The sequence below is a fragment of the Buceros rhinoceros genome, unplaced genomic scaffold (genome assembly GCF_000710305.1).
Source record: "Buceros rhinoceros silvestris isolate BGI_N320 unplaced genomic scaffold, ASM71030v1 scaffold37978, whole genome shotgun sequence".
In the NCBI taxonomy this organism is placed as follows: domain Eukaryota; kingdom Metazoa; phylum Chordata; class Aves; order Bucerotiformes; family Bucerotidae; genus Buceros; species Buceros rhinoceros.
This window is the reverse complement of record NW_010427020.1, coordinates 78689-90980: the sequence shown is the minus strand read 5'-3', so window position 1 is coordinate 90980 and position 12292 is coordinate 78689. Positions and strand designations below refer to the sequence as shown.

The 12292-nt window shown below is 44.6% G+C and overlaps 1 protein-coding gene across 1 annotated transcript in view; it reads right to left on the bottom strand.

Annotated features, from left to right (window-relative positions):
- Positions 1 to 1516: 1516 nt before the first annotated feature.
- The window catches only part of ZDHHC8 (zinc finger, DHHC-type containing 8), a 20760-nt gene continuing 9984 nt past the window's right edge, over positions 1517 to 12292 (bottom strand). Inside the window, exons 5-10 of the mRNA XM_010141718.1 lie at positions 9837 to 9928; positions 8073 to 8205; positions 7084 to 7201; positions 6285 to 6394; positions 4140 to 5176; positions 1517 to 1688 (exon numbers count right to left, since the gene is read on the bottom strand). Of these exons, the coding sequence (XP_010140020.1) occupies positions 1517 to 1688; positions 4140 to 5176; positions 6285 to 6394; positions 7084 to 7201; positions 8073 to 8205; positions 9837 to 9928 (1662 nt within the window). The remainder of the gene's footprint in view (positions 1689 to 4139; positions 5177 to 6284; positions 6395 to 7083; positions 7202 to 8072; positions 8206 to 9836; positions 9929 to 12292) is intronic.

The following is a 12292-nucleotide window of genomic DNA, read 5'->3' as shown; positions in this document are numbered from 1 at the left end:
CACCAGGAGAACCAGGTGGGAACTCGAGGTTTTGTATGCTGACTGGCTCAGTGGCAAATAATCATTTTCAGTGACTCTGGCAAAAGTCACTCAGTATATTCTTAATCGCTCACATCATCTGGCTAGTTAGCATTGGTCCAGATCTCAGTACCTTTGACTTCTGAGGTGGTAACTGAACAGGAAGGAAAAGGAGGTAAGAAATGGAGAAAAGAAAAAAAAAACCAACCAATTCATTTGTCCCAAAATTAGCTTGGCCAGAGTCCTCATATTTGTGAGAAAAGCACTGCACCACTTTCTTATTTTTTATAGTAAAGTTGTCTTTAAATCCAACAAAGCAAATGTAGTTTCCTGGAGACAGGAAAAGGAAACCTCAGAACGTTAAAGAGAATTGATTGATTGATATTATTTTAAAAGGCTGTTCCCCAGGGGAAAAAAACCCAAATGGAAAATCCTTTGTCTAACAGTATTGAAGACCAGAGGGAATGTGCTCGTAATTAGGCAGACAGAAAATGTATATCCTTTAGATGTACACTTGGCTCAGTTACACACACTGTAAATTCAACAGCTCACGGTAACCTTCCTGCAGGATGGCACCAGGGCAAGGCAGTAAACTGTGTTATTGCCTAAATCCAGCAGGTAATAAGGAGGGTGCAGGGAAAGCAGCTGACAGCTGTTTAAAGTATGTTCCCATCCAAACATTTTCTTTCTTATCTGCTTGGTTTTGTTTCAGAGTCAGAGAAGCCTTTAAAAATGAGAGGGAGCAAGAGGTCAGAGTGGAAGATCCTTACTGGTGTTGCAGTCCTTTTCCACGGGAGACGAACACGCGCGCACATACACACACGGTTTCACACACAGAGAGGCGAATGGCAGACAGTGAGAAGCTGTTGCTATCCTTTCTCCCGCTCCCCTCCAGGACCAGGCAGGCTTTTAAAGATGACACGGCGTTCGTGGCCCAAGTGCTCTTGCCTTGCTCCTTCCCAGGAGAAGGAACTGACCTGCAGCGCCTGGGGGACATGGAGCAGTCCTTGCACACGCAGACCGCCCAGCACGGGAAGGCAGGAAAACAGCCGTGGGGCCTCTGACTCCTGCCGGACACATCGCTGCCAGATGAACTGGGAAGGGGCATGGGAAAAACTGAATGATCCCAGACTGACCGTACTTTTTCACAGCACAACTGGTACACAACAGGTTTGCTGGACAAAACACATGCACAATGGCTTTAGCACTCTCTTTCATGAAAGAAATCCGCTTCGTGGTTGTGGTGGTAGGTCATAGCCAGTTCCCACCTGTCGGTTCAGGAAGAGTCTGATGGACTGTACAATTTTATTCCCTCAAGAATAAGGCTGCAGCTGGTTTTTGGCCAAAAGAGAAAGATGAAAACAGGACAAACCCAAAACAAGAAAAGGAGAGTGGCCGGCTGCTGCTGCTCCTTCTTTGTTGTTATTTGAGTCTTCACAGTGCTCCTAGCTTCATGGCTGGCTGAGTGGATGGCTCTTTATTTTTAATTAATTTTACTTTACACTGAAATTTCGTAGGTTGTTCCACCAACTCCAGACACCTTCTTAACATTTGAGTGTCTAGCAGGGCTGACAGGTGTCCCCTGGGAACTTGATGTTGAACCCAACCTGGATATTCCTTTTGGCTGTCCATTTATTTTACTGTGAGGTGTCTTCAACTGCATGTCATCCCTGCATCAAAAGAAGTATCAAAAGATGCGATGTTAGTGACCGAAATGTGATAACAGAACGGCTTCATTCAGGGTAAACAATCATCCCTGTTACCCTGAGTCCCAGTGTTGCAAAATATTCAAGCATGGGAGCAACCTGCTTGAAGCTTGAAGAGCCACTGAAAGAGAGAATTCATTTGGCCATGAGGTTAGTGGATCAGACTCCCCAAACGTTTGTTCATTTACTTGCTTAAATGCTTTGCTGAACCAAACTAATTGCATGAGCATTTGTAGGATGTGGGAGGGTTTAACTGTCACCACTGTTGACCTTAAGCCAAACCGTGTCTTACCATGAGAAATCAAATACTCTGAAAAGCCACTTCCCAGTTAAATATCCAGTTAGATGAAGTTATGTTGCTCATCTCTGAAAATCCTGAGAGGTGAAATGTAAGACTTCTTCGTGACAGAAGACACAAACTGAATGAAGTCATGAAGCACTCTAGGATGCTTGTCATTAAAGACCATATTCCGGGAGGACTCTTTAAAATAATTTCCCTTCTTATGACCTACTGCCAGGGAGCAGGGGCAACAGGCTTTCCTCAAAAGAACTTCTAAATCTAGGCCTCTGCACCTTAAAGCTTAATGTGTCTCGTGCCCAAGACTCACAAAGTAATTAGCTGAAAGCCTACCAAAGAACTTGTGCGTGTTCTGGAAGTGCCAGCAGAGCCGGGGGCTGCTGTATTCTCACTGCTGCACAGCGGGGGTCTGCTGGGGTTGGCCTCAGTCTGAAGTTTAAGACTTGCTCATGCTAGCAGCAGTGACCGGGTGCTGAAATACCTTCCGGAAGGGGATACCTCCTGTCTGCCGACCACCTGAGGCAGCCTAAGCTATTACAGACCACCCTGACTCTTTCTGGAGGCCAGGGGGTTTGATAGATCAACTGCATTCAAAAGGCAATTTCTTTCTTTACATGTGTCTGCAAAACCACCCCGGACTTCCACACAGCTCTTGAAAGGCTCGGAATAGCTCCCAAACTGAAAGCACTTTTATGTGGCATCCTGGTCTGACAGCTGAATCCTGGAGCTGGAGCAGCAGGTCCACCAGCTCCCACCAGACCGACTTCTGCTACGAGTTTAAGCTGTGCTTGTACTAGAGAATGGAGTCGTGGGCATCTGAATCAGCGAAACACACATATGTAAATATAAAAAAAATATTGTGTGTTTTTTTAAAACCCTGTTGTATTATAAAAGCCCTAATTCAGTGCTGAAAAAGTACACAGTCTGCTTCCTGAAACAATGCAGGAAAGAGCTGGGGACTGTTAGGGGAGAGGGGAGAAGGACAAGTATACCCAGAGAAAACATGCTGGGTATACGCGGCACAGAGTGCCTGTGGGAGGTTTACTTCGCTAGGTAAAAAACTTCACGTTTATTAAGCTATTTGTGTACTAATACAGGTACTTGACTTCAGGAACTTCAGTAAAAAGATGCTCTTCAAGGGTATCGTGTATCTGCAACTTCAACATCTGATGGGATCTGTAGCTGTTTTAACAGCCAGACCACTTTTGCCAAACACTGTATTTTTCATTACTTCAAAGAGCTGAACTGAACTGAATTTACAGGCTCTACATTTTACACAAGCACAGTGTAAAAGCAGTGGGACCAACAGGCTGACAGCACAACCAAGAACCAGAGACTGGGAAAGCGCAACCAGCTGTTCAGACAAGCGTCTTTCTACAGCAGCAGCTGACACATCCAGGTCTCAGACGGGAGCGGAGAGGTAAAAGAATGTCCACGGGTCTCCTGTCACTGGAACAGACTTGTTTCTTTAATACTCAGGAAGAGGAATGTAACTTCCCTCCTGGAAGTCACATTTTTCTGCCAGTAGACAAATCGCCTTAACAACTACAATTCATTTGAAAACACTGAGGAAAAACTGCTGGCACTAAACTTCAGGAAACCTACAATAATGGTTCTCCCACATTTCAGTAACTTTCCCACAAATGCTGGGTACGACTGGAGTGAGAAACGGGGGACCTTAACCAGAGGACAGCACAGTGCAGCAGGAGCCAGATGCAAAGAACACCTAGATGTTTCTGATGAGCCCTACAGGCCCTGGCTTGGCTGAAATACTGCATCATCGGCGGGATGCAAACCGAAACAGCCCGACCCTCTTGTGCATAACGGGAGGTGTAATCTGCCTCCTAGCTTGCAAATTCCAGTACAGCTAAGACACTAAATCACTATGACTTTTACAACTTAATTGACCACCTGCAGTTCAAGTTACAGCAAATGTACAAACATTTTGTCGTTATGAGTTGGTATGAGGGTGTCACGGAACTGAAGAGCACCCACGAACCTCCCACGCTGGCTGGCCTATAGCAAACACGGGATCTGGGTCACACCTCCAGCAAAGCGCTCTGCACTTGCCTGCAAACAGATTCCCACTGCTAAGCAGCACCTGAAGCAGTACATACCTTTGTGCTCCCACTGACTGCACCTCTGTGACTTCCACAGTGTTTACAAATGAAACAGCCTTCGGGCCTCCGTAAGAGGGTGACCTAGGCATCCCTGTGGGCGATGACGGGACTTGGTGGCCTGGGGATTTGTAGGAGCCATTGCTCACCCTGCCCTGTAGTGTTTGATGGGACTGGACATTATTATTGGCTAAATCAGCTTGCAGAGAGGTTGTGGAAGTCCTTGGTGCTCTTGTCATTGCACTTGAGAGTGAAGACACTGAGGACTGCAGTATAGGGTTCCTTGTGCTAAAACTGGTAGCAGCCATCAGATTGTCTCTAGATCCGTATCTCATTGCCATGCTGCGTGGGTCTTCAGAGAGTGTGCTGACTTGCTGAAGGCTGTAAGAGCTGGGGGTGTCATAGACACCCGAGTCTGCAAACACTGAATCAGGGTGTGAGTGGAGGAGCTTCTCCCTCTCTTCCATCTCTTTCCTCTCCTGGATGGAAGCCATAATGGTTTTGGAAAGGTTATCATAGCGCACTGGGGAGGGGTCTCGCTGATGTGGAGCTGGTCCCCCCAGCACTGGGCTGAAGCTCTGTGGTGGTTGGCGTTGCAGCTCACTCCCCCGCAGATGGCACATTTTGGCTGATAAATACGGGGAGTGGTACCCAACGGAGCTGACAGCAGAATGGGCGATGCACTTCCTCCCCGAGGGTGACATGGGGTTTAGCAAACTGTCATATGAAAGACTCCCATTTCTGTTTGACAGGGAATTGGGAGAAAAGATGCTTTTGTAAGGGGTGGAAGCCGTCCCTTCAGACTTTATTGGATGAAGGGGCACTTTGTCTGTCCCTCTCCTGCCAGCAGATTTCAGACTCAGGGATCGTGAATTGATGGCAAAGGAATCTATCTGGAGTGGGGAAGACTGATAGGTCTTGTGGAGGGAGCTCTTCCGGTAACTGGGGATGTCCAAGCTGGGCTCAGACTGGTAATCGAGGCTCCTGCCATCCTCTTCTATTAGAGCCCCTGGACTGTGTCCCTCCTGCATGGTGATCTAAAACAGAGGCGAACATGAGAAACAGAAGGCAATGACACGTAAGTGCAGGTTTGCTCTCCATGGTAAGTGCACAGGAAGAAAAGAGCTGGAGGTCTGCTCTCAGACTCTCAGCCCAGCTATGACACACGTTTGTTACAAGGAATCTCCTAACTCCTGTTCCGCGTTTGGACAATCACCGTAGAAACATGGAGGAGTTATTCATAATAAGTGCTAAATAATAGTGACAGTAATAGGTATGTTAATACATCGACACTGAAAACACAGGATGAGAGACACCTTCTAAACTGAGATTCAAGTCTCAGTCAAGGTAAATCAGATTGTAATCTGACGATACTGCCCTTGGAAAATGCACTTCAAGTTTTCTACAAATAGCTCTTGAGCTGAGGGATGTCTGGTTTGGTTGCTGAGTCAGAAATACTTCAGGCTTCATTTCAACACTCAGGGGACCAGCACACTCTTACCCACTTCACTCAGAGCTATGAGTATTCAGCAATTTCTGGTATTCTGTATTTCTGGTCATAGGTCTTCAAAATTAAATACCTAAGCTTAATTAAAGCAGAGAGGCTTTTTCTCACCATTTAGAAAACAAAATGTGCTGAAAAGGTGCTAAGGAAGGTCAAATATCAGGAATCTTCCATTAATTTTAACTAAAATCTCTCTTGGGATGCTTTAAAAGTTCTTCTTCTTTTGCAGGCCAGCATCTCAAGGAATCACTGAGCATGCTGTCCGCGGGCTAAAGGCTCTGATCCAGAAAAGCGCTAACCATGCCCAGCTCCCTCTGAAGCGAATGCGAGTTGGCACCTATGTCAGGAGAAGCCAATGGGAGGTGACACTTCTCAGCATCTCAGAATCAGGCCAAGACACTGGTAGAGCAGCAGTGCCCGCCTGTCAGCAGGACAGATGTGCCAGGCTCCACAGAGGAAAGCTGCAAAAGCAGACATGTTTTCATAAGGGGCACAGGGAAAATGTTCACGATCGCACAACGATGCCAAGTGTTGTTACTTACTTCTACATTCTGGCATTCGCTAGAGCCCTGCAGTGAATTTATCCTCAGCTCCACGTTGCCTGGTGTTAGCTGGGAGCATGTTCTCCCAGGCTCACTCACCTGCTCGGCCGTAGCGTGGTAGTGGACTTTGGGATTGTTGCTGAAAGCCGGTCGATACTTGTACATGGCCGGTGTAGGAGGGCTGATGAGTTTGGGTGAAAGGCCACCTTCTGTAAAAGACAAAAAAAAAAGGACTTTTTATTAAAATGTGTGAACAGAAAGCTATCATCCCTAATTCCTTCGTATCTGTGGTCCTCTGCAAATAGATCTGATCTCGAAAGAAAAAACCTTGCAGAATTCCCCCCAAAGCCATGGGGCCCTGTGGAAATAACACCAGGTTCCTGCCAGATCAGCAGTCTAAAGAGTAGAAGAAACACGGTATAATACATTAAGTGGGGTGACATATTTTGGTGAGTAGTAATTTTGCCATAATCTGAAATATTTGGGCTTAATTAATCTACCACTTTTGTCAAAAAAGGAGAGGTTTTTCACATTTTCATAAAGTAAATAATCCAGTCTATAATGCCTAAGCATTTTATGCTAATAATTCTGATTCCTTGGTTCAAAATGACATTTTTTCATTTTAAAATTGATTAAAAATTTAAGAAGGGGTTTAAAAGGGTTTAAAAACTCTGTGAACTGTTACGAAATATTCCACCTATGCTTGAACGAACCACTTCAAGCTGACTTTTCTCTCCCTTCCCTGCTGTTTATTCCCCTAGCTCAGAACTCCTATAAATAGAAAAAAACCCCTTTCACCCAGATCTCATTACTGTTTTGAAAGAATACCAGAAGCCTTTTAAAGAGGCTGAAATATTTTCTTATTAATAAAAATAAAACACTGATCATCCAACTGTACCTTCACTGGTCCCCAGCTGCCCTTTTAGCTCAGAGTACTTGCTTGGATCTCCTTTGGGTGGGAGAGGTGGTTGCACATCCATACTTTTGTCTTCCAGACCTTCCAGGCTAATTTTAGACTGAAAATAACCAAAGAATCAATCATTCCCCTCAACCTGGTTAAATAACAGCATGTGCCAGGGTTCTGTGCAACAAAACAAGGACTACCTACACCTCAAACGACAAACGTGATTTAGCACCCACCGCAGACAAGGACTGACGTGTAAAATCAGCATTGTCATAACAAGCCAGTAGAACTTTAAATGCACCATCCTAGTCTAACTGCACTCTCTAAATACCATTATCATTACGCTAGTTAATACGTGGTAGAAGATAGCGGTGTTTTCTAGCATTTTTCAGCAACTTCCCAGGCAGGTCTTAGCAAGTAACTATGCAAAGAGTGTTAACTATCTACGAAAATCTTGCAAGGTGGCTTCTTTTGAATCCGCTGCTTTTTACACAACTAAACAAATCCTTGTCTCTATTTCATGCCAAAAGAAACCGAAAAAAGGAGAGAACTCAGCTTCTGAGCCAATATTCCTTTCACTGGACCACAAGCCTTCCTGGAGTCTGGAAGCTCAAAACCTTCTTTGAAGCAGGACAGCTGACCTGGTGGTACAAGGGTTCCCGCACAGTGTTAGGTTTGTTAAATTTAGTTTGAACACCAAGAGGCAGCAACTCTTGGGACAGAAATAACTCCTGCAAAGAACAGCCAGCTCTTCCAAAAGATGCCCAAAGGCATCCTACTACAGAGTTACAGAAGGGGCTGCTACCGGATCCAGAGCTGCTGTTACTGCTCCTGGGTTACTCTGTGAGGATGAAGTATATGACACGGAGATGACCTATATCAAAATGCTTCATCTCAAAGAGATTTTCAACGATGATTTCATTCCCAGGCTTGATAATGCTCAATCCATGCTCTTTAAAAGCAGCGCTTCCAGGCTGCCTTACCTTGCTCCGGTTGAGGTTGGCTTGGATCCCATTGTCACTGATCTTCACTGTGATCTGTCGCTCAGATAAATCAGGTCTGAGGAAAGGAGGCTTCACACTCACAGCTTGCTTTTTCTTAGGTTCAACTATGTACCTGATCAATTATTCAACGGTCATCATTAAAATAAACAATAACTTAAGAACAAGGCATAGAAACAAGAAAATCTTCCTGCTTTCAGGGTATGATTTAAGAATGTGTCAGAATCTAGGTAAGCAAACTCCATTTATTTCAATGGATGTGATAACTAAAAAGATCAATGTTTTTTAGTGAGCAAAAGGAGAGGATGCCTTAAAAAAAAACCAAGCAGTTTTTGAAGCACTGATGGACAACAGCATAGATCACGTGTAGACAGAAAGAGAGGTGTGTCACCAGTGGAAGTGAGTTACTAGCTCTTACCTAGTTAAAATGAAAGTGCTTCCCTGCAGTGGATGATGGTGACTGGGGGAATAAGACCCAGCACATGAGGAGTTAACACGGAGAAGATGATGTGCTGTCAGGTCTAGCTTACCGCACCGGGAACTGTTTCAGTAGCATGTTTAGAGTGTTCAATAAATGGAGGTAAAAGAAACAGACAGGTCTACGGGAAGCAGCAAGTCTGAAGGGAAATGGCTGACTTCAGATACCTGCGTTCTTTCCAGTGGACTAGATTCTGTACGTGCAATTGGGCAGTGGCTGTACAATGCATAAATATCGATACACACACAAGCCTTCTCTGGTTTATGCACTGAACGGGACATTCTAGTAGTGATGGCTCAGTGACTTTCACTATACAGGACAATCTGAACAGGTCTTATCAAAATACAAACATTCTGTTTGCTGAAAGTCTGAGAATAGCCGTGATGGGCGTACTCACACCCCTCTCTAACAGGAGTGTCTCACAACTTTGAATATCTGTCTCTCTTTGAGTATCTTGATGTGATTTCCACATTTGAACAGTCTTTTAGGACTTATTTGTTGCATAGCAAACAGAAAAAAAAAAGGGCAGATAATAGTGTCAGGTCTGAATTGCCCAATACCCTGAAAGGGCTCAGTTAAGTCTTTCTGTAGTAAGATTATTATCATGTTTGCAGGTTGGACAGCTCAGCACCTAGAATATTTATACTCCATCTGACCTACTGCATTAAAAACCTGATTTCAAAATGTGAAACGATAAATCCATTTTCCCCAAAATAGAAAGCCATAAATAAAATCTCAAGTTCCATGACGTAGACCTCGTTGAAAATCTGTTTCATGATAATGAAAGTGCCAGTGAGATTGAAAACCACAGCAGCCTTAAATTAGATTTAAGTCTTAAGGAGAAAGGCTGATTTTAGATTCCTTCCTTTTCTCCAGCAGACTAGAGTGCCTGGACATTGACTGTACAGTGCAGAGAGTCGTGTTGGGAATATGGTAACATACAGAATCTTACCTTGTCACTGAAACCCACTGGATAAACAAGTTGGTGAAGACACGAGTGTCAGCTCCTGATACAATCTGACACGCTCATTCCAAACAAACATTTCCAGGATGAGGGTTATAAATGAAGAAAGCAACTGCTTGGACAGGTTACAGCCATGCAACAGTGAAGCAGCTATTTGAGGGCTCTGGCTTCAGGAGTGTTTTGCTTTACTTCCCTGTTATTTCGTCAGTGGTCTTTCACTTGTGAGCCCAACCAAGCATATTTTCTTCTTCTGTACCAAAAACTACTCTACCTCCTCAGTTCCAGTTGAGAACGCTTCTCTTACCTGGGAGCCAAGGGGCTGCAGAGCACATGTTCCACATTTCCGCAGCATCCTCGGGTAAAAGGATTCACTCCCCCACGGAATTTACCTGTCACCTGGAAACATATTCAGGACGCTGCTCAAACCTCTGCATATATAAAAGTCATCATCCAACCTTCAGAAAGCCAAGAACAAGCATGCCTTGCTCTGACCCTACTGTCCTTCCCAAACAGATGTTTTTTCTTGGAATGCTGCGCTTCCTCTCTCCTGCTAACACCACCACCTCCACCAGCTACGTCTGTCTAGGAGGCTCATCAATGAAAGGTCCCTTCCCAAAAGGGCAGTGAGCTCAGTGGGACTGGGTCTCAAAGTGGCCGGGTTCACCTCTCCATGCTGCTTCTGCATTAGATTCATGCCTGCTGTCAGCCAGACATCCTGTTTCAGTCCTTTTATTCCCCTGTCGCTTCCACTGCTCAGCCTTGGCAAGTCCCCTTCAAACAAACAGGATGTCAACTCAACATTCGTAATGTTGGATGAGAGCAGTGTTTCCTCTCGATCAGCATCCCAGCCCCGGCGGCAATCAGCACAAACCACTGCCTCATGCGGGAGGGTGCCAGGAACTCCCTGGTGATCACGATGTTTGCTTGGAAATGAGCTAGTTTAATAAAAGCCAAGCCTCATTAGACTGGCGGGGTGCATTCAAAGCTTCATACGCATTGTAAAGGGTTTGTACTCCACAGGCGGATACTTGAAAGTAACCATATGGGGATAAATACCAATAAAGCCAGAGAGATTAATAGCGGTTTCCATTAAAAGCATTAGTGTTGCTGTTCGCAAGTAATGCAGTTTGATCAGCTCATAGTTCTGATCTAGCAACACGTTTACAGAGTACCAGAAATGCTTTAATTACTTGCACATAAAATAACAACGATTAAATGATTCTGCAGTACATTATGCTGGCCTCTTTGATAGAACATAGAACTCTTTAAAAGGCCAAGGGAGACATGCTGGAGGTTCTGAGTGTTGGAAGAATAACCTGATGACTAAAACATGGGCCTGGGACAAGCGGCACATCTGCATTCAATCCTGGGCTTAAGGTGACTTGTGCCAGATGCTGGCAAAGCACTTCGCATCTCTGCCCATTTTCTCAAACACAATATGAAAACACAGTCTCTCAAACTCACAGATTACATTACTAATTGTATCAATTTGCTTTCTGAAGTAGTTTGAAATCCACCGATAAAAGCCGTCTCAGAAGGAAGGATATTTATTTACTCTATTCAGAAACTAAAAATACCAGGATATGAGCAGATGTTGGGTTATTTTGATTCCATAAAAGACTTTCAGATGCATTCAAAAAGCTTACAAACATCTAAACTCAGCCACTGCGTGCTCCTAAATCGCAGTCTGCCCACGGTGAATGCGCAAACCCTACGAACTCGGGAATGAACAAATACCAAAAATACACAGTAAGAGACCAAAAATGTCTGTACCACTGGCCCATAAAATGCACTGGGAAAAGAGGACAAGTGTTGCTGAGCATATTGGAACTGGGAAGCTGACAGCAGGTAACTGACTGTGTGAGAAAAGAGAATCAATACTGAGACTGCAGGAGAAAAGTGGCTGTTTTAAAACGGTGGCAGAGCCAGGAGCGGATCTCACACGCATCACTCCTGCTCTGGTGCTCTAATTACGTAAATGTGCTTCCTGTGAAGGGGACGGGAAGGCTCCAGCTACAGATAGCTAGGCAGTGCGTATGATGAAACAGAAATTAAGACCAGATTAAATTTAATTTTTAGAAGATGGCATGGGAAAATGAATTTATCTCAAGTGGTTGGGTAGCTCAGGAAGGCAAACCAAGCTAGGATGGATTTTCCAGTAGGTATTTCAATTAAGTTAAATGCAAAATTCCCAACTTTCCTAAATGCTACCGTAGCCAAAATGACAAGAAGTTGTATTTTACTTTTTTTTTCCTTTTAATTTATAGTTTTCCTTCCTCCTTAGCCTAGAATTTTCATGGCCAGTTTTCATCACAACACAAGCCTAAGGCAGACCATGACTTGGCCTAAAAGACCAAAATTCTTGGGATTCATAATACTATTGTTAGCACTATCAAACTTAATACTTGGCCAAAATGTATTTTAAAATGAAGAGCAGCTGGTTCCAAGCAGCACAGAGAAAAGCATTTCAAGATCTGCAGGTACAGTAAGCCTGCTTTGTTCAAAGGCCACGTTAGGCAACAGCTCGGGGTGACTTCAGATGCTTTGCTTACGTAAACATCCCACACTATTCTGGATAAAAGTTTGTACTGTCTCCCGTGGGACAGGAGACAACCTCCCCCCGGTTCACAAAGGCCTGGCCTCAGACAGATGTCTTGAACTCCACTCTTGTGCAGAGCAGCCATACAAGCTGCGCAGGCACAAAGCCCTCAGCCTGCAGGACAGCCCGAGCAGCACCCTGCAGGACAGCCCGAGCAGCAC